Genomic DNA, 22,920 nt, shown 5'->3' with positions numbered 1-22,920 from the left:
TTGTGTGAAATACAGTTCTATTTTCTATGCATTATATCTGTCTCATCCACATTTATAAAAATTAGCATATCACAAAGCCACATTATGTTTGACCAGGTGACGTAGTTTAACTCACAGATGTAAAATTGTTTTTGCATTAAATAGTTCACTATGAAACTCATTTGTGTTTAACAAAAAGTAAAAAATGTTATTCTATGATAACAATGTATTGAATAATTAACAGGTACAACCCATTTTTTGAATGGTAATACCCAATAAATTTAGTATTGCACAAAACAAAACGGCGATTTAAGATTGGCATCGGGATTCACATTTTAAAAATCTAGTGTGAAGTGATTAAATGCATTTACGATCACAGCTTGAAACATAAACAAACTTTGAATAGTATGATTCGAGTATGGTTTGGGCCTGATTGTTTCTATAGGCTAGACACTCAACGGCAGGTTAAAATTTGTGGTGATCTGTAAAACTTGGGCCAAAACACTTTATCTCACAATTATTTTGAAAATTGGGGTGACAAGGCACCCTGGAACCCCTAAGGACGCCTATGAATAGTGATACATAAACATGATATGGTATTATACTACTATAGTACACTATTGTCTGAGAGATAACTAACACATGTTCGATTCCTTGTTGCTATGCATAGAAAATCATCTCTTTAACTTCTATACTTTCCTTGAATTTGATCTGCATAATATATTATATACAGAACACAATATGACTTACAATGTACAAGGCAACAATAAATAACGGTGCATATCAGTCTTCGCGTAAACTACGTTAACAACCTAAGTAACAGCATTAACAAATGTAGGTAACCACAAACATTGGAATATCATTCTATTAAATTGGCTTTATTTAGGAATTCTGATGATGTGAAACTAATAAGGTAGCACGGTGTATAAACAGTTCACATAGGAAAATAACATTAGCACCAAATTAAGCTAAATTAACACGTTTGAGGTAACCAATGAATAATAATACACACACCAACTTGTTAGGCGATCAGGTGGAATGAAATCCACAATGGTGATTACACAATGTCCAAACAAGCACTGTACTTTAACTTAATCACTGTAAATAGCATCACAATAATCACTTTTATAAAAAGATGTAAACTAATTGGTACATCACTAATACTGCACATAAAATCTACTTAATTGTTTCAGCTTATGGCTAGTACGTGGTTATAACGCAATACTGTCAAAATCGGTTTCCTAATATTCAGACTGTAAATAGCATCACAATAAATACTTTTATATAAATCGGTTTCCCAATATTCAGACTGTAAATAGCATCACAATAAATACTTCTATAAAAAGATGTAAACTAATTGGTACATCACTAATACTGCACATAAAATCTACTTAATTGCTTCAGCTTATGGCTAGTACGTAGCTATAACGCAATACTGTCAAAAACGGTTTCCTAATATTCAGACATTACTGATAACACAACGTGGTTTATAACAAAGAACTGCCCACGTGACCGGGTAACCATAACAATAAGCATAGAATGGATACAAGTAAGGATGATGCATGCAATGAAACTAAGTAACGTATGAATGAAGTGAAGAATGGATGAAAGTATAATAACTCGCTGTAACATCACTATTGTTTGAGAAATAACTAACACATGTTCGAATCCTTGTTGCTGTGCATAGAAAACCATCTTCTCAGTTTCTAAGCTTATGACTTACAATGTACAGGGCAAAGATAAATATCGGTGCATGTCAGTCTTCACATAAACTACGTTCATAACTTAAGTAACAGCATTACCCTTTGTAGGTAACTACAAATTTTAGTTGCTTGCTGCTATGCTAGTGCTGCTACAAGTAATATATGTAAACATTAGGATACCTTTCTATTAAATTGGCTTTATTTAAGAATTCGTAGGAAATTATTGCTTACTGTTATAACCACAACCAAAAATGGCCATTGAATAATCCGCAGTTAAATATTTCATCTCTGCAGTGCTGAGTATAGTAAGTACCAACCTCATTTTAGCAAAGAAATTACAGTCTTTTTTGACTTTACGATATAAACTGTACTAAACCGATGTTAGCATTTTGACAGATTTGTGTTCCAGACAGTGTTTCCGCTATGTAAAGTACACGAGGAAAGTAATCGTTAATTAATAATCGCTAATTGTGCGATTTTAAATCTGAAAATTTAGTCCAAAAATTACAAATATATATTACGATTTGATTTCAATCAAGAGAATAAAGAATAAATGCTAGAATTGAGAATTAAGATAAGTGCGGAAAATAATCACCCTATCAGCAACAACAACAACAACGCCAAGAACAACTGTTCGACGAAAAGGGATCTATATGGTCACTAACGTGCCCAATAAACAAAACGTAGGTTTTCTGTGTTGGTAAACTGAATCTGATTGCTCAATGCTCGTCTCTCTTTATGCTTAATAAACTGATATTTATAAACTAATAATCCTTTTGCGCTGCTTTATATGTCTGGTATGATTTTAACTAAACAAGAAAATATCCCTGCGACACGTTCTGTGATAAACTGTAAGTTAAAACAACATAAAACTGGTATTAAACCTACCAACAACTGCAAACTGCATTCAAAATGAAGGAAATCCATTCATAAAACCGTCCCGTAACAATGTTTTATAATGGGCATTATTCGCGTCAATAGGCCTCTTATTTTCTGAGCAGTTTCGGTGTATTCCTAGGCCGTGTATTGAGTAGGCCATGTATGTCTACAAGAAACCAGAATTATATCCCTCGGAATCTTAAATGATTTAGAGAGATTATGCGACGCAAAAATATACAATAATACAATAATGGACAAAATCGACAACACCTTTTATAAGGGGACCATCATACTAATAAAAAGCCATATACTGGACCAACAATATAAAACCGCCCACAACATAATTCTCCCAAACAGAATTCAAAATATCAAACTTAAAAGAGAAAATAATGAAATCGTTCTTTTCAATATATATTTGCAATCGGGAAAGAAACCTCAAAAAAGAATAAAACAATTGCAGAGTATGGTTCAATCTTTGGAATGCATCTTATATACAAAAAGTATATAATCCCTGGTGATTTTAACTTCGTAACAGAAAAAATAGACACTATATATTTGCAATCGGGAAAGAAACCTCAAAAAAGAATAAAACAATTGCAGAGTATGGTTCAATCTTTGGAATGCATCTTATATACAAAAAGTATATAATCCCTGGTGATTTTAACTTCGTAACAGAAAAAATAGACACGAAAAGCAACCTGCTATATAGTAAACATGAAATAAACAACTGGCGAAACATAGAAAGAAAATTTAACTTACTCGACCTTCATAGAAAAATACACAAAGACCAAAATAGTGTATACGAGAATCGCACCCGACGCATCTCGCCGCATAGACAGAATATATACAAGCTATAACATGTTACCCTTCATCATAGACATCGCGCATAAAATAAACTACTTTTCAGACCACAACAACTGCCCGATTGTAACCATAGCAATAGAAGCCACAAAAAATGGGGAAAGTCCTTTTACAAAATAAATGATCGAATACTTGAATACAAAGACTTATCAGATAATAGAAAAATACTTTGGAACAATTGGAAACTTCAAAAAAGCAAAATCCTAAGTGCCTTAGATTGGTGGGAAAAAGGGAAAATCATGATAACAAACGAATTTGCGGAATTTTCTAAACGCATAATAAACAAACTAGAAAAGTTACGATACAATGCGGCCGTACAACGACTAAACACAATAAAATCACAAAATAAAAAGTACCTACGGAATATAGCCAACTGCAAAGTAAGATCAACAATTATGAAACTTCACTAAACAGAGGTGCAAATATTCGGGCAAAAATAACAAAATTTGACAACGAAGAACAACCAACAAAAGACTTCTTCTTCCAATTCGAGAAACATAACCAAAGTAGAAGTAGGATAATAAACTTAAAAGACCACGCGGGTAATATAATGGTAGATAAAAAAGTATACAAAAATTTTATAGAGAGCTAGGGGGCCAAACACAAAAATCCAATGGCCAAACAAATTATTTAGAGATAATAGAACCAATCGATTGGGAACCAACCGAGTATACAGAAATAGACCAAACTCAATAGAAGAAATAGAAATAGCAATTGAATCGCTAAACAAAAACTGCTCACCAGGCTGCGACGGAATTACGGAGTTTTTTTACAAAAAAACGGAAAAATAATATCTCGAAAGATCTAGCGGAACTATACCATAATAGGAGACAAAAGAGAGATAAAAAACTGGCGACCGATTTCCTTATTGAATAACGACTACAAAACCTAAGCAAAATAATAAACAACAGAATAAAACCCATACGGGTGCCCATACGGACAAAATAGAAATCCAACGCAGCATACGACAAGGATGCCCTCTAAGTATGTCACTTTTCATCATTGGAATAGAAATTCTAACAAACAAAAAAAAAAACAGAACAAAAAAAATACTCGGCTACACATTTAGACATATAGAAACAAAATGTATACATTTTGCGGACGACTTCACAATTATGACGAAAACGGGAACTAAACGAATATGAGAAGGTATCGGGCCATAAAATTGAGTAGAAAAAGACTGGGTAGAAAATATAAAACAGCATATAAAAATTCTTGGAATTTACTTTAGTCTAACCAATAACATGACAGAACAAAACTGGAAGAAGGCTGTCAACACGATCAGGCAAAAACATACAAATTTAAATAGAAAACTAAACAACACTGAACGGGAAAACACTACTAATAAACTCACTACTAATTCCACAGCTCATTCACATTGGTAAACATATACCACTTTCTACAAACTACGAGAAGCAAATAAGAAAACTAGTTTACCGTTTTGTTTGGCAATCAAAAATAGAAAAAATGAAAAGAATAACGCTCTAACTCCCTAAAAACAAAGGCGGTAAAGCAATACCTGATAATAAAGATAACTAGTGCACAGACAAGCAGACTATATACAATAACAAAAATAGATAAAACTACGGAAATATGGCACGAATGGACAAGGTATCAATTAGGCACAGCAATAAAACTAGTAAACAATTCCCACTACACTAATGCAGCTCCTAATTCAACACATCCGAACATCCTATACAATATAATTAGACAAATATTTTTTAAACTATATATACCAAACTTTAAATGGCAAAATGCAAAACTAAAACCAATATATGACGCACTAAAAAGCCTTGAATCTCACACAAACACAATCAAAGTGGACAGCAAAGAGATAAAATGGTCGGATATAACTTGCAATTCCAAAGTTCTAAAACCTTTTTCTCGAATAGAACAAAACTACAATTACCTGATTGCAAATAAAGCTTTTTTCTTTGGCGACTGTAAAAAAAAATTCGCATCTTATTATTTTAAGGAGGAAGTAGAAATCACAAACTGCAAATTTGTAGATCCAACTTTGATAACATTACCCATCTTTTAACTAAATGCCCCATCTCGATGGAAATTTTTAACAAAGTATGTCTGCTCGCGAGCCAGATCTTTATCTACGCCGTCAAATTAAACGAAAACCTAATTATGTTCAATAAACCAGACGTAAAAGGTAAAATGATAGGATTACGAAAACTAATAACGGTTACCAAAATAGAAATAATACAAGCGAAACAAAAACTGGATAGAAAAAAAAAATATTCGGAACAACGAAGAGTTCATCCGGAAAATGTTATGGGCAACTAAACGAAAACTGAACGTCTTTATAGCCAAAACCAAAAATTCGTCCAAAAGAGATGTAAAAATGATACTACAATTAAAATAGTTTTCTAACTACTAGACATACCTATATGATACTGTAGTTCACCATTCCACATGTGAAGCTAAGTTTTTATGTAACTTCCTGTTAAAATTGTAACCACAAATCAAATATTCCATACCGCTTTATCTTAACACACACCTATCCCTCGTGTGCCCCCATGTTAGTCTTTAACAAGTATATACCTTTTTAATTCATTTATTTCCTTACATCCACATTTTACCTTCCAGTTAAAACATTCATTCACCAAGTCACCTGGTCGACTTTCTCACAAGTGTTTATTTGCAAAATGTCAATATGTATATTAATAAGTGTTGTGCCCACCAAATGTCATTATCAATTATTGCTAATTATTGTTTGTACACTTTTCATTTTCGCATACCGCAATGATGAGACCATGACTTCAAATTGAAAACACTTTGTTTTTCTAGAAAAAAAAGAGCTTTGGCTCAACTATATACAAATAAAATAATTCGGGACCTAAAATACTTGTTTGATCGCTACACCACACAACGTAAGAGCTGTCGGACTTTACCATTATTACAACCATTATCACATTTGTCAGATTAACACATCAGCCACATTTGCACCGAATTGGGTTCATAGTGGTTTCATTATACGAAGACCACTTTTTGAATTAAAGGACACAAGTTAGACATTTTAAGGCATTCTATTTGAATAAGGTAAGAATCTGAGCTTTGGCTTAACTATGTACAAATAAAAGAGTTCTGGACCTAAAATACTTGTTGATCATTTATCGCGCTACAACGCACAACGTAAGAGTTGTCGGACTTCACCATTATTACATACCGTTATCACATTTGTCAGATTAACACATAGGCTACATTTGCATTGAATTGGGTTCATTGTGTTTTCTTTATACGAAGACTACTTTTTGAATTGAAGCACCCAACTCAAACATTTTAAGGTATTCTATTTGAATAAGGTAAGAGTCTGAGCTTTGGCTCAACTATATATAAATAAAAGAGTTCTGGACCTAAAATACTTGTTTGATCGCAACACCACACAACGTAAGAGCTGTCGGGCTTTACCATTATTACAACCATTATCACATTTGTCAGAATAACACAGCGGCCACATTTGCACCGAATTGAGCTCATAGTGTTTTCATTATACGAAGACTACTTTTTGAATTAAAGAACCCAAGTCAGACATTTTAATGTATTCTATTTGAATAAGGTAAGAATTTGGGCTACTCTCAGATTGTCTTACCAAATTGAAACGACGTATTGCTGCTGAACCCTGATTGCTGCATCGCCAGAAGTCTCTCTACATCCCACCGAATACCTACAACTGCCACTCTACAATAACTAAAGCTCCACCAACTCTACAACACCGGAATCCTCTACAATCTCACACTACCGGACGACCCTACCCCTGTTGGGGAATATCGTCGCGGTCGGATATATCTACTGCTCCCACAAAGACTTGGTTGAACCGTTACGCCGCCAATATCAGAAGACCATCGAAGAACTACCCTTACCAACTCTAAAAACTGTACGACTCTGCGGGGACTGCAATTTGCTCGAAACCTCCTCTGAACTTCTACCGCATCTGGTGATCCATCACCATCCCCGGTAAACCTGTGTTGTATTCTTGCTATATAAATTTACAGTATCTAACCGTGTTAAACTTGAATACTTAAAAATCTAATTTGAATTTCGGAACATACACGCGCACTTCGGATAAAATCTTAGCCTGTGAGCCCTATAGGTTATTTCGTTATATAAATCTTTTTAAAAAAATAAGTTATAATAATTAACGACCAAAGGAAAAAAATGACAAACCAACAAACCCCGGAAATAGATGTAGAACTTGACAGAACCATTATGGTACAACTTACTGGCACGGTCGAGCAAATGAGCGTCTCAGTTTTAATGGAACTCTTTGCCGAAGGAGCTCCACTATTCCATATTGCAGAGTCCGTAGAAGGTGTAATTATGGAAAACTTCAAAGAATGCACTTTCATTCTCACACTATAACAAGAGGCACTTGGCACTACAATTCCCACTAATTCGGACGTAATTGGATACTTCGAAGAAAACAACATCAGCTTTACTTCTGAAAATGGCTCGATTATGAGGATCCGCGCTGAACTTCCGAGGGCTGAACTAGAAACCATCACCCTCCACCCGATCCCGTGTGATGTCCCGATCAAAAAGATCCATGAACTGGCGACCAGACATAATTGGGGTGAAATTAATTCACACCAATATGGCCACCACCGAAATTTTCCTTCAATCAAAAATGGCTGGGTTAATCTAAGAATGGGAAAAATTAATAAGCCAAATATCCCTCCAGTCATCAAAATTGGGGGTAGATGGTTTACGGTAACCCGTCCAGGCGAGGAGAACACGCCTCTGTGCAACTACTGCAAACACAGAGGGCACCTTCAAAATAAATGCCCTAAAAAAAGGCTTCTGTGCAGTCTGCAAGTGCAGTGGCCATACAACACGCAACTGCCGTATGGTTGCACCGAGGAAAAGGGCAGTGTTTCAAACAAATGAAGGCTCTACCCAAAACATCGCCTTTCAGTCACCTGCCAGGAAAGAAACAACCAAAAGAAGCCACTTGCCAATAAGCCAAACTTCTACACCAATCGCCAACACCCGAAATGAAGAATAGACTCGAGTTGAAGGACGCCACTCAGGAACCAAGGAAAAAGGAAATTGGACAATTCCAACCGAAAACCACTTTCACATATTGCAACTGTTCGAAACCTCGCAAGCGAAAGAGGAAGTATTAACGACATCGGCTCCGGACTTTTTTATAAATCGATGTGGCCATTCATAAAATTGGAATTAGTGGAGCTATACAATAATATATACCTACAGCAGCGATAATACAATGCGGACAGCAATTATTAAATTTATGCATAAAAAGGGCCCAAAAACGGACCTTAAAAACTGGCGACCGATCTCATTGCTCAATACGGACTACAAGATTCTAAGCAAAATCATAAGCAGACGCCTAGACCAAATTATTGAACATTTGATCAGTCCCTCACAAAAATGCACAATCAAAGGGCGTACAATCGACCACTGTTTATATAATATTTCTGGCGCAATTAACGCTGCCAAACATTTCAAAAAGGATATAACGATCATGGCTGTGAACTTTGAAAAGGCGTTTGACAGAGTCAGTCACTTATTTATCTATGAAGTACTAGAAAAACTAGACCTTCCAAAAGGCTTTAATAGGTGGATAAAAATAAAACCCAGATAATGACGAATGTGAGTACGGCGCCCAAATACACTACAAATGATACAATCAAAAATATGATAAAAGTACTGGGAATATACTTTAGTTTAACAGAAAATTGTACGCAACAAAGTTTAGATAAAGCGCAAGCGGCTATCACCTCCCTAGCAAATAAACATAGAAAACGAAAACTTACCCTGAAAGGCCGCACCACCTTAGTCCACTCGTTGCTAATGCCGCAAATCTTACAAATCAGTAAACATGTCGCAATTCCGAAACACTTTACAAAAAATCCAAAACGTCCTTTTTTTTCTCTGGTACCCTGGAAAGATCGAAAAGATTAAACGAATGGTGCTGTATGCACCCCATAAAAAAGGTGGTCTCTCATTCCCAAACATCCAAGCCAAAATAGAATCAGCGAAAGCTTCAAGAATATACGCAATCTCACAATTAACCCAAACTTCCGAGATCTGGCTTGAATGGTTTCGTTATAACCTTGGATCTACGATAAAGATCCTTAACCCCGAAATTTATACTAACCTTGTACCGAGTACATTATTCCCAGATCCGACGCATAGAGGAGCATTAGATCTACCTTCCTTCTCTTAAATAAAAACGACGTTGCGTTAACTTCCAGTAAAATAAAACCGATCTATGCAGTTCTTACGGATCAATTTTTCCAAAACAAAAGTGTCATCGATAGCCCGCATGACTGGGAAAACATAACGTATCAGAAAAAACGGATAAAACCTCACTTTAACAATAAAGAACGAGACGTCGCTTTTAAAATGTTTCTTTTTGGGGATTTCTTCCGGAAAAATAATTTTGAACCACATTATAATGGGCAAATCCAAATCAGAATCTGTAAATTCTGTCGTCATCTACCTACGGACAACATAGAGCACGTACTATATGATTGCCAAAACGCAAAAAGTATATTAAATAAAATCCAACATCTATTAAACGCGATTTTTATAGAACCTCTAAAAATCACCAAGGAACTCGTCATGTTAAATAATGGTATTAATGCGAACAACTTCTTTGGGGCCAAAATAGTGAACATATTCAAAAACCGAGATTATCAACCAAAAGTTAAGATTAGATATAGCCAATAAACTTTGCTGGCATAACGCAGAATTCCAACTAAAATTTTATGAGTCGTCAAAACAAAAACTCGTGTAAGTATACAAAAAAGCGTCGCGGTAAATGGAAAAGAAAAATCTCTCCAAATATTTAATATTTGTGAATCGTACCCCAATTTACTCCAATGAAGGTCAAATTGTTCCAAGTGTAGCGAAATATATTTGTCTCACTCTCATTTTAGTGCATCACTTGTTTGTATTGCGTTGCCTTTAAATGCATCTCTCGATTTTTGCCCCGTAATGTGTACAGTGTTTCGCCCAACGCTGCAATGATGAGGACGTTGAGTTGCCACAAACATAATCTTACAATCACTTCTGAGCAGTAAAATAGATAAAAAAAAAGAGCTTTGGCTCAACTATATACAAATAAAAGAGTTCTGGACCTAAAATACTTGTTTGACCATTTATCGCGCTACACCGCACAACGTAAGCATCTGAGCTTTGGCTCAACTATATATAAATAAAAGAGTTCTGGACCTAAAATACTTGTTTGATCATTTATCGCGCTACACAGCACGACGTAAGAGCTGTCGGACTTTACTATTATTACAACCGTTATCACATTTGTCAGATTAACACATCGGCTACATTTGCACCGAATTGGGTTCAAGGTGTTTTTTTTATACGAAGACTACTTTTTGAATTAAAGCACCTAAGTCAGACATTTTAAGGCATTCTATTTGAATAAGGTAAAAATCTAAGCTGTGGCTTAACTATGTACAAATAAAAGAGTTCTGGACCTAAAATACTTGTTTGATCATTTATCGCGCCACACCGCACAACGTAAGAGTTGTCGGACTTTACCATTGGGTGTTTTCTATATTCGAAGACTACTTTTTGAATTAAAGGACACAAGTTAGACATTTTTAGGTATTCTATTTGAATAAGGTAAGAATCTGAGCTTTGGCTCAACTATATATAAATAAAAGAGTTCTGGACCTAAAGTACTTGTTTGATCAATAATCGCGCTACACCGCACACCGTAAGAGCCATCGGACTTTACCATTATTACATACCGTTATCACATTTGTCAGATTAACACATCGGCTACATTTGCAGCGAATTGGGTTCAAGGTGTTTTCTTTATACGAAGATTACTTTTTGAATTGAAGCACCCAACTCAGACATTTTATGCCATTCTATTTGAATAAGGTAAGAATCTGAGCTTTGGCTCAACTATATATAAATAAAACAGTTCTGGACCTAAAATACTTGTTTGATCAATTATCGCGCTACACCGCACAACGTAAGAACTATCGGACTTTACCATTATTACATACCGTTATCACATTTGTAAGATTAACACATCGGCTACATTTGCACCGAATTGGGTTCAAGGTGTTTTCTTTATACGAAGACTACTTTTTGAATTGAAGCACCCAACTCAGACATTTTTAGGCATTCTATTTGAATAAGGTAAGAATCTGAGCTTTGGCTCAACTATATATAAACAAAAGAGTTCTGGACCTAAAATTTTAGTTTGACTATTTATCGCGCTACACCGCACAACGTAAGAGCTATCGGACTTTACCATTATTACATACCGTTATCACATTTGTCAGATTAACACATCGGTTACATTTGCACCAAATTGGGTTCAAGGTGTTTTCTTTATACGGAGACTTCTTTTTGAATTAAAGCACCTAAGTCAGACATTTTAAGGTATTCTATTTGAATAAGGTAAGAATCTGAGCTTTGGCTCAACTATATATAAATAAAAGAGTTCTGGAACTAAAATTTTTGTTTGATCATTTATCGCGCTACACCGCACAACGTAAGAGCTATCGGACTTTACCATTATTACATACCGTTATCACATTTGTCAGATTAACACATCGGCTACATTTGCAGCGAATTGGGTTCAAGGTGTTATCTTTATACGAAGATTACTTTTTGAATTGAAGCACCCAACTCAGACATTTTATGGCATTCTATTTGAATAAGGTAAGAATCTGAGCTTTGGCTCAACTATATATAAATAAAACAGTTCTGGACCTAAAATACTTGTTTGATCAATTATCGCGCTACACCGCACAACGTAAAAACTATCGGACTTTACCATTATTACATACCGTTATCACATTTGTAAGATTAACACATCGGCTACATTTGCACCGAATTGGGTTCAAGGTGTTTTCTTTATACGAAGACTACTTTTTGAATTGAAGCACCCAACTCAGACATTTTATGGCATTCTATTTGAATAAGGTAAGAATCTGAGCTTTGGCTCAACTATATATAAATAAAAGAGTTCTGGAACTAAAATTTTTGTTTGATCATTTATCGCGCTACACCGCACAACGTAAGAGCTATCGGACTTTACCATTATTACATACCGTTATCACATTTGTAAGATTAACACATCGGCTACATTTGCACCGAATTGGGTTCAAGGTGTTTTCTTTATACGAAGACTACTTTTTGAATTGAAGCACCCAACTCAGACATTTTTAGGCATTCTATTTGAATAAGGTAAGAATCTGAGCTTTGGCTCAACTATATATAAACAAAAGAGTTCTGGACCTAAAATTTTAGTTTGACTATTTATCGCGCTACACCGCACAACGTAAGAGCTATCGGACTTTACCATTATTACATACCGTTATCACATTTGTCAGATTAACACATCGGTTACATTTGCACCAAATTGGGTTCAAGGTGTTTTCTTTATACGGAGACTTCTTTTTGAATTAAAGCACCTAAGTCAGACATTTTAAGGTATTCTATTTGAATAAGGTAAGAATCTGAGCTTTGGCTCAACTATATATAAATAAAAGAGTTCTGGAACTAAAATTTTTGTTTGATCATTTATCGCGCTACACCGCACAACGTAAGAGCTATCGGACTTTACCATTATTACATACCGTTATCACATTTGTAAGATTAACACATCGGCTACATTTGCACCGAATTGGGTTCAAGGTGTTTTCTTTATACGAAGACTACTTTTTGAATTGAAGCACCCAACTCAGACATTTTATGGCATTCTATTTGAATAAGGTAAGAATCTGAGCTTTGGCTCAACTATATATAAATAAAAGAGTTCTGGAACTAAAATTTTTGTTTGATCATTTATCGCGCTACACCGCACAACGTAAGAGCTATCGGACTTTACCATTATTACATACCGTTATCACATTTGTAAGATTAACACATCGGCTACATTTGCACCGAATTGGGTTCAAGGTGTTTTCTTTATACGAAGACTACTTTTTGAATTGAAGCACCCAACTCAGACATTTTTAGGCATTCTATTTGAATAAGGTAAGAATCTGAGCTTTGGCTCAACTATATATAAACAAAAGAGTTCTGGACCTAAAATTTTAGTTTGACTATTTATCGCGCTACACCGCACAACGTAAGAGCTATCGGACTTTACCATTATTACATACCGTTATCACATTTGTCAGATTAACACATCGGTTACATTTGCACCAAATTGGGTTCAAGGTGTTTTCTTTATACGGAGACTTCTTTTTGAATTAAAGCACCTAAGTCAGACATTTTAAGGTATTCTATTTGAATAAGGTAAGAATCTGAGCTTTGGCTCAACTATATATAAATAAAAGAGTTCTGGAACTAAAATTTTTGTTTGATCATTTATCGCGCTACACCGCACAACGTAAGAGCTATCGGACTTTACCATTATTACATACCGTTATCACATTTGTCAGATTAACACATCGGTTACATTTGCACCAAATTGGGTTCAAGGTGTTTTCTTTATACGGAGACTTCTTTTTGAATTAAAGCACCTAAGTCAGACATTTTAAGGTATTCTATTTGAATAAGGTAAGAATCTGAGCTTTGGCTCAACTATATATAAATAAAAGAGTTCTGGAACTAAAATTTTTGTTTGATCATTTATCGCGCTACACCGCACAACGTAAGAGCTATCGGACTTTACCATTATTACATACCGTTATCACATTTGTAAGATTAACACATCGGCTACATTTGCACCGAATTGGGTTCAAGGTGTTTTCTTTATACGAAGACTACTTTTTGAATTGAAGCACCCAACTCAGACATTTTATGGCATTCTATTTGAATAAGGTAAGAATCTGAGCTTTGGCTCAACTATATATAAATAAAAGAGTTCTGGAACTAAAATTTTTGTTTGATCATTTATCGCGCTACACCGCACAACGTAAGAGCTATCGGACTTTACCATTATTACATACCGTTATCACATTTGTAAGATTAACACATCGGCTACATTTGCACCGAATTGGGTTCAAGGTGTTTTCTTTATACGAAGACTACTTTTTGAATTGAAGCACCCAACTCAGACATTTTTAGGCATTCTATTTGAATAAGGTAAGAATCTGAGCTTTGGCTCAACTATATATAAACAAAAGAGTTCTGGACCTAAAATTTTAGTTTGACTATTTATCGCGCTACACCGCACAACGTAAGAGCTATCGGACTTTACCATTATTACATACCGTTATCACATTTGTCAGATTAACACATCGGTTACATTTGCACCAAATTGGGTTCAAGGTGTTTTCTTTATACGGAGACTTCTTTTTGAATTAAAGCACCTAAGTCAGACATTTTAAGGTATTCTATTTGAATAAGGTAAGAATCTGAGCTTTGGCTCAACTATATATAAATAAAAGAGTTCTGGAACTAAAATTTTTGTTTGATCATTTATCGCGCTACACCGCACAACGTAAGAGCTATCGGACTTTACCATTATTACATACCGTTATCACATTTGTCAGATTAACACATCGGCTACATTTGCAGCGAATTGGGTTCAAGGTGTTATCTTTATACGAAGATTACTTTTTGAATTGAAGCACCCAACTCAGACATTTTATGGCATTCTATTTGAATAAGGTAAGAATCTGAGCTTTGGCTCAACTATATATAAATAAAACAGTTCTGGAACTAAAATTTTTGTTTGATCATTTATCGCGCTACACCGCACAACGTAAAAACTATCGGACTTTACCATTATTACATACCGTTATCACATTTGTAAGATTAACACATCGGCTACATTTGCACCGAATTGGGTTCAAGGTGTTTTCTTTATACGAAGACTACTTTTTGAATTGAAGCACCCAACTCAGACATTTTATGGCATTCTATTTGAATAAGGTAAGAATCTGAGCTTTGGCTCAACTATATATAAATAAAAGAGTTCTGGAACTAAAATTTTTGTTTGATCATTTATCGCGCTACACCGCACAACGTAAGAGCTATCGGACTTTACCATTATTACATACCGTTATCACATTTGTCAGATTAACACATCGGCTACATTTGCAGCGAATTGGGTTCAAGGTGTTATCTTTATACGAAGACTACTTTTTGAATTGAAGCACCCAACTCAGACATTTTAAGGCATTCTATTTGAATAAGGTAAGAATATGAGCTTTGGCTCAACTATATATATATAAAAGAGTTCTGGACCTAAAATACTTGTTTACCGCACAACGTAAGAGCTATCGGACTTTACCATTATTACATACCGTTATCACATTTGTCAGATTAACACATCGACTACTTTTGCACCGAATTGGGTTCAAGGTGTTTTCTTTATACGGAGACTTCTTTTTGAATTAAAGCACCTAAGTCAGACATTTTATGGTATTCAATTTGAATAAGGTAAGCATCTGAGCTGTGGCGGTTCTACTCTCAGAGCTTCTTACCCAATAGAACCGTTTTTGCTCATACTGACCGACGATCTCCACAACGTGACGACCTGCCTCTACTCTTCACCAGCTCTACTACCTGCTTCGAACGACGTTCCGCTGAAGTTTTCAACTCCACTGCGCCGTAGAGCATCGACACCCTGTTCCACCTTATAGTGTCCACCGCTCCCAACGAAGCATCTTGAACTGGACGGCCTTTGACTCAAGAATCGACAAGAGGCATAAAGAAAATCTACTCTGAACAACTACATCAAATCACTGGATTCAAACTCCCACCAAAATATAGACTTCAACAGAAGTTGTATACCCCTTTTTCGGATTAACCACAACAAGACATTTGGATCTCATCTCAACCCGTTCATTGAATTACACAACTCTTATTTTCTGCCCTGCGACCAGGTGACTTGTGTTTTTGCATTTTTTTGTCTTTTCGTTTGTTTATCCGCACACTTGTGTGCTAGAGCCCGTTAGGAAAGTATTTGGAGCCATAGCAACCTGAATATAATCTTAGTTATTGTAAATATTTTTCCTTCTGCGTTTTAACTGTATTTATACTGTTGTACAGTATTGAACTGTACAACCGTATCTTCCGACACCCGTGCAAAACCTCAAGCATACGTAATTGATAATCGAAAACCCACAAAATTGGCAATATGTCAAATATTTAAATCGTGGAATTGGAAATGGAGATAAAGAGATCAATTGTAGTTCAGTTAAAAGGAAATGTAGAACCCATTAGTGTCTCCACATTCATGGAGCTCTTCGAAAACGGAGGACCCCTCGAAGTACTGACCGGGGAGGTAGAAGGCGTGATAATGGAGTCCTTCAAAGACGCTGCTTTCCTGGTCACTCTAAAAACCGACAGCCCAGAAAACATTAAGAACATTTTGGACTACTATAACAACCAAGACATCTACTACACCGGACAAAATGGGAACAAAACCAAAGTTACGGCACACTTACCAACACCACCAAAGGAAATAGTGGCCCTGCACCCGATTCCATGCTATATTGACGAACCTAAAATAAGAGCAACATTAGAAAAATTTTCCCACAGATGGGGAAAAGTCTCAAATATGGAATTTGGTCATCATCGAAACTACAAGAACATAAAAAATGGATGGCTTACAAATATATTTCGACAAAATCAACATGAACAATATACCGAAAACTGCAAAAATCTGCGGAATATGGGTTACTGTAACAAGACCCGGAGAATCCCACTTACCATTGTGCAGATTCTGCAAAAACGTGGTCACGTGCAGACAAAATGCCACAAGAAAGGTTTCGGTACGTTCTGCAAGTCAGATGGGCACACATTAAGAAACTGCCGACCAAAACCTTCAACACAGCCGATAACCCCCTGGAGAAAACAAACCAATCAATACCATGCAACACCAAAGTCTACTCCAGCAATTGAAATAGAAAACCGGTTTAACGTATTACAGAACATAATAAACATAGACAGTATGGAGCATTTTCCCTCAATGCAGGCAGGAACAAACACAACCATAAATACAAGAACATCCACTCCACTTAAGGCAAAGACACCCAAACCCAAAAGAACGCTCAAAATAAAAAGAATGCCCATCCCAATGCAAAAAAAACAAACTGATGAGGAAACAGCATCAAACAAACAGTTAGACATGCATGAAACATTGGAAACAGCAACCCCGGATCAACCAACTACAATTAAAGACCAAGAACCAACTTCAGACCATTCAGACGACCAGACCGAAACGAATATCCAAATAATTGAAAATTACCACAGGCTTTACCACTCCAATATTATGGACACAGCATCTAATATGGTAGAAATCATTGAAACTGAACCACCCCAGATCCAAAGATCGTCCGGCAGCCTGGAGGAACTCTTCGATCAAAGTTCAACACCCTCAAAAAGAAGGAAGACATTCCAAACCTTATAGCCGTATATCTATAATTCTAATATACTATACTTAAACTAATAGATTCCTTTTTACAGAGACTATGGCTCTAACTACTAGTATTAATAATAATTCAAATATCCATCAAACAGCCTCATCCGAAAATATGCCCCGGACTCATATAATTATTGGAACGATAAATGTAAACAGTATAAAACCTAAAATAAATGCAATCAAAAATTACCTCAAAATAAATAAGATTGATATTTTGTGCATACAAGAAACTCGATGTATGACTCACTACACGATTGAAGAAATCGAATTAACCTGTAACGTAAACATTTTTTCTAATACAATAATTGACAAAATAGAACCACAATTTCGAGCAGGTACTATATGTCTAATAAAAAAATATATAACAGATCAATATGAAATATCTCATGAAATTATCATTCCAAATCGAATCCAGAAAATAAAAGAAAAGAATGGATATTTTTGCATATACAATTTATATTTGCAATCCGGTAGTAAAGCGGAATATACGAGAATTCAACAATTGGACATATTGGAACAAAAATTAGAACACAATTTAACAACTAAAAACTTAGTAATTGGGGATTTTAACTTCGTCACCGAACATATTGATACGTTCAGCACGCGAATATATGGCGAAACGCAACTTAAAAAATGGGGAATAATAAAAAAAGAAAAAAAGCTATACGACGTACATCGGAAAAAACAAAAAGACAAAATTGTATATACCCGCACGACTTATGTTTCTGCCAGCAGAATAGATAGAATACATGCTAATCAAAACATCCTTCCGTTAGTTTTAGACATCCATCATGTGGCAAACAACTTTTCGGACCACAACTGCTGCCCAATAGTTAAAATTGCAATGGAATTACGCAAAAAAAATGGGGTCCCTCCTTTTACAAAATAAATAACAATACGCTAAACCACAAAGACTTTCAAAAGCTATATACACCTACTGGAAAAATTGGCGGTTACAAAAACGATGTATATTCAATAACTTGGAATGGTGGGGAAAAGTGAAAATAATGATAAAAAACGAAGCTATAGACTTTTCAAAATATACAAGCCACGTTGAACGAATTTGTTACATAGAATGTGTAAAAAGATTAAATGACATTAAAATAAACGATAAAAATTTTGAAAATAATCATAAATATATAAACCTACAACATAATATAAACGCATATGAAGATAAAATAAACCAGGGAGCTCTAATCAGGGCGAAGATAAAAAAATACGACAACGAAGAACAACCAACAAAAGATTTTTTTTCATTTTGAAAAAACGACGCAATCCCAATGTAGTATATATAGTATCGTTACGAAACAAGGCCTACCAACTGAAAATAGAACTGAAATAATCAATAAAATACACGCATTTTATACCAACCTATGGGGAATAGAAAATAAAACAGAACATCAGAATAACTACCTGAACGAAATTGAACCAATAATATGGGACAAAGAAGAAACGGATTACCTAAACAGACCAATAACAGAGGAGGAAATAGAAAACGCCATAAACTCCCTAAATAAAGATTCTTCTCCAGGTTGTGATGGACTCACACCCCAACTATATAAAATGATGGATAAAGAATTCTCCAACGACCTGGCCGAATTATATCACAATATATCTCTCAAAGAAGCCATGCCACTCTCAATGAGAACCGCCATAACAAAACTAATATTTAAAAAGGGAAATAAACAAGAACTAAAAAATTGGCGCCCAATATCCCTCCTGAATAACGATTATAAAATACTGAGCAAAATAATTAATAACAAGAATTAAACCAACTCTAAACAGATTGATAAGTACTAGCCAAAATTGCGGAGTTGCCAATAGAGACATACATAAAGCAATATATAATATACAAAGTGCGATCGACTCAGCCCAAGCATTAAACAAACCACTAACCATAATAGCAATAGACTTCGAAAAGGCTTTTGATAGAGTGGATCACCGTTTTCTACATAAAATATTGGAAAAACTGGATTTCCCATCCTATATAACTAAATGGGTAAATATTATATATACCAATATAATAAGTAAAGTAGAGATTAATGGCACCTTTACAGAAGATAACCCAATAAAACGAGGTATAAGACAGGGTTGCCCCCTGAGTATGACTCTCTTTATCATAGGAATGGAAATCTTAGCTAGGAAACTAAATCGCAACAATCAAATAACTGGATATAAACTAAGGAATATAGAAACGAAATGCGTTCAATATGCTGATGATTTGACAATATTAACTGAAAGCGCATCATCACTCTATGAAATAAGGAAGGAACTTGGTCACTATGAAATAGCATCAGGACACAAGATAAATATGAACAAAACTCAAATAATAAGTAATAATACCGAAACAAAAGACGCCCTAACAACGGTCGACTAGGGAAACAATTTAAAACAAGAAATAAAAGTTTTGGGGATCTTCTTTAGCTTAAGTTGGATGACGGTTGATAAAAATTGGGAAAAAGCTGTGAATACCATAAAATATATACTGCACAAGAATAAACATAGAAAATTAACAATCAACGGAAAAGCCCTACTAATTAATTAACTAATCGTACCACAACTCTTACATATAGGCAAACACATTCCCCTTCCAACTAAATACGAAAATCTAATGACTCAATCAATATTTCAATTTATCTGGGCACTATCGAAAATAGAAAATATTAAACGCTCAACTCTCCAACTACCGAAAATAAAGGGTGGTAGAGGAATCCCCAACATAAAAACAAAAGTATTAAGCGCTCAACTCAGCAGGTTTTTTGAAATATCACAATTAGAGGCGATAACCGAACTATGGCATGAATGGGTCAGATATCGATTAGGATCCAGTATTAAAATTATCAATCCGGATTTATATACAAATACGGCCCCAAACACAATATATTCAAACTGTCTCTATAAAATTTTACGTCATAATTTATTCAAACTGAAAAAATCAAATTTTATTTGGGAATATGACAAATTAAAACCAATCTATGAACAGCTACAAAGTCGATCCAGAATAGAAAACAAAATAGTTATCGATGGCGCGACACTTTCATGGGAAAAAATAAATTGTGCTTCGAAACAACTAAAACCTTTGTTTACAAATAAAGAACGAAACTCAAACCACCTGATTGCAAATAAGGCATATAGGTTTGGCGATTTTAAAAAGGGCTATGCTTCAAACTATTACAGAGGTCAAGTGCAAATAAGAAACTGCAAGTTTTGTAGAGCAACAGAAGACAACATAACACATATATTACTAAAATGTCCAGTAATTAAAGAATTAATGCACCAAATAAGTATGTACGCAAATAAAATATTTACATATAACTCAAAAATAACTGAAAAGCTAATAATGTACAATATCCCCGAAGGAAACAAAATGATTGGCATAATGTTAACAATGACAAAATCAGAAATAATGGATGCAAAAAGAAATTTAGACAAAGACAATGAATACACCTGGAATAATAAAAAGTTTGTTAGAAACAAATTATGGATAATTAAAAACAAATTTGGATCCTTCGTGTCCAAACTGCAAAAAGGGGTCACATCCGATCAACTGAAAAATATCCTCCAACTGAAATACCATCCATAAAAACGGGCTCAAATCAATCCCATGATTTCCAACCTAAATTCTTGTCACCTGGTCATTATTGTAATTGTTCCCATATAATCTATGGATGTAAGTTTATTTAAGTCCACTTGCCAAATAATTTTTTACTGTCAGGATTTTCGCCCATTGTTGTGTGCGTGTGTCTTTCAATTCGTGTACTGCAATGATGAGGTCATGACGACTCCTAACATGAAACTATGATTCAAAAGGATCGAAACTCTGAGCAAAAAACAAAAAATGGCTCAACCATATATAAATAAAAGAGTTCTGTACCTAAAATACTTGTTTGATCAATTATCGCGCTACACCGCAAAACGTAAGAGCTATCGGACTTTACCATTATTACATACCGTTATCACATTTGTCAGATTAACACATCGGCTACATTTGCACCGAATTGGGTTCTATTCTATTCTATGTGGGTGAGGTCCCGCGGCGTGGCACGCCATGGGTCCTAGGATTTAGGCCATAATTGACCCATTACCCTAACACCCGGGGTGCTACTGCATGGACCTTCCCAGTTTAAGGAGCCTGGCACTTCCCCGAAGGTAGGCGACAAGGGCTTTAATGGTAATGGATGGGAGATCTTCCCTTGACAGCTCGGTCAAGTTTAGATGCTCCCGTCTTGCGTTCGCATATGCTGGACATATGCCAACATAATGAAAGGATGTCTCATCTTCCTCGCCACAGACAGGGCAGATGGGACTCTCACTTTTTTTAAGTTTATGCAGATGACTGGCAAACCTGCCATGCCCTGTTATCACTTGAAGAATGGAACGTAACGTTTGCCTTGGCAGCTTCAGGAGTTGTTCGGAAAAACACCTGCTAATGTTTCTCCCATACTCCTTCGTCTGCCTGCAGCCGTCATGTTTTGTCCATTCTTCTTGGTGTTTGGCTAGGACCCAAAGAGCCAGATCCGATTTACATCGGCTAGTGGGGATAGGTAAACCTGGCTCTGGGCCATAGAATGTGTTACTGGAACCATCACGAGCTAGCTTGTCAGCAAGCTAGTTCCCCAAATGGTCTAAATGACCAGGTATTCAGTGTAGTCGTACGTGATTTCCAGTTGCCAGTTGTTGTAAGGCATGCCAAGTATCACGTACGAGTAGGCTGTTGATTCTAAGGTTCGACAGAGCCTTAATCCCAGCCTGGCTGTCGCTATAAATGTCGACAGATTTACTATCAGTACCATCATACAGCAGTTCCTTGGCAACCATGTTAATTGCTAGGATCTCTGTTTGGAAAAATGAAGGGTATGATCCGAGGCTTACTGAAACTTGTTTAGTCTCGGTGCACCTCGTGATTAGGTAACCAGATCCCGTTCCGTCAACCGTCTTGGATCCATCTGTGTAACAGATTATTCCGTCAGACTGGTGAGGAGGGTCTGGTGGCTTAAAAGTGCTGCGATCTTCAATTACGGTTCGGAAACTGTGATCGAAGTGCAGTGAGGGGATACATCTGTCGAAAGGAAGTGAAAGGGATTTGATCTCCTTTGATATCCGGTTACAGATGTATGTGTGCCGTTCATTGTGTGAAGTGTAGTAATCTCCACCTTC

General features: G+C 35.7%; 1 protein-coding gene and 1 long non-coding RNA gene across 2 annotated transcripts; one reads left to right on the top strand and one right to left on the bottom strand.

The window, feature by feature from the left end:
* LOC149731970 (uncharacterized) lies at nucleotides 1-2,779 on the bottom strand. Its single transcript, XR_016385497.1, has 2 exons — nucleotides 994-2,779; nucleotides 1-690 (listed from the first exon to the last, which is right to left on the bottom strand). It is a non-coding gene; the product is annotated as an uncharacterized LOC149731970 (long non-coding RNA).
* Nucleotides 2,780-15,456: 12,677 nt separating this feature from the next.
* LOC149731969 (uncharacterized) lies at nucleotides 15,457-18,485 on the top strand. The gene has a single exon (XM_089883537.1). The coding sequence runs from the start codon at nucleotides 16,507-16,509 to the stop codon at nucleotides 17,749-17,751; it is 1,245 nt and encodes a 414-aa protein (XP_089739663.1). The 5' UTR covers nucleotides 15,457-16,506; the 3' UTR covers nucleotides 17,752-18,485.
* The last annotated feature ends 4,435 nt before the right edge of the window (nucleotides 18,486-22,920 follow it).

This window comes from Ciona robusta, chromosome 8 (genome assembly GCF_009617815.1).
Source record: "Ciona robusta chromosome 8, ASM961781v2".
Taxonomy (NCBI): Eukaryota; Metazoa; Chordata; class Ascidiacea; order Phlebobranchia; family Cionidae; genus Ciona; species Ciona robusta.
This window is presented reverse-complemented; position numbering and strand designations above follow the sequence as displayed.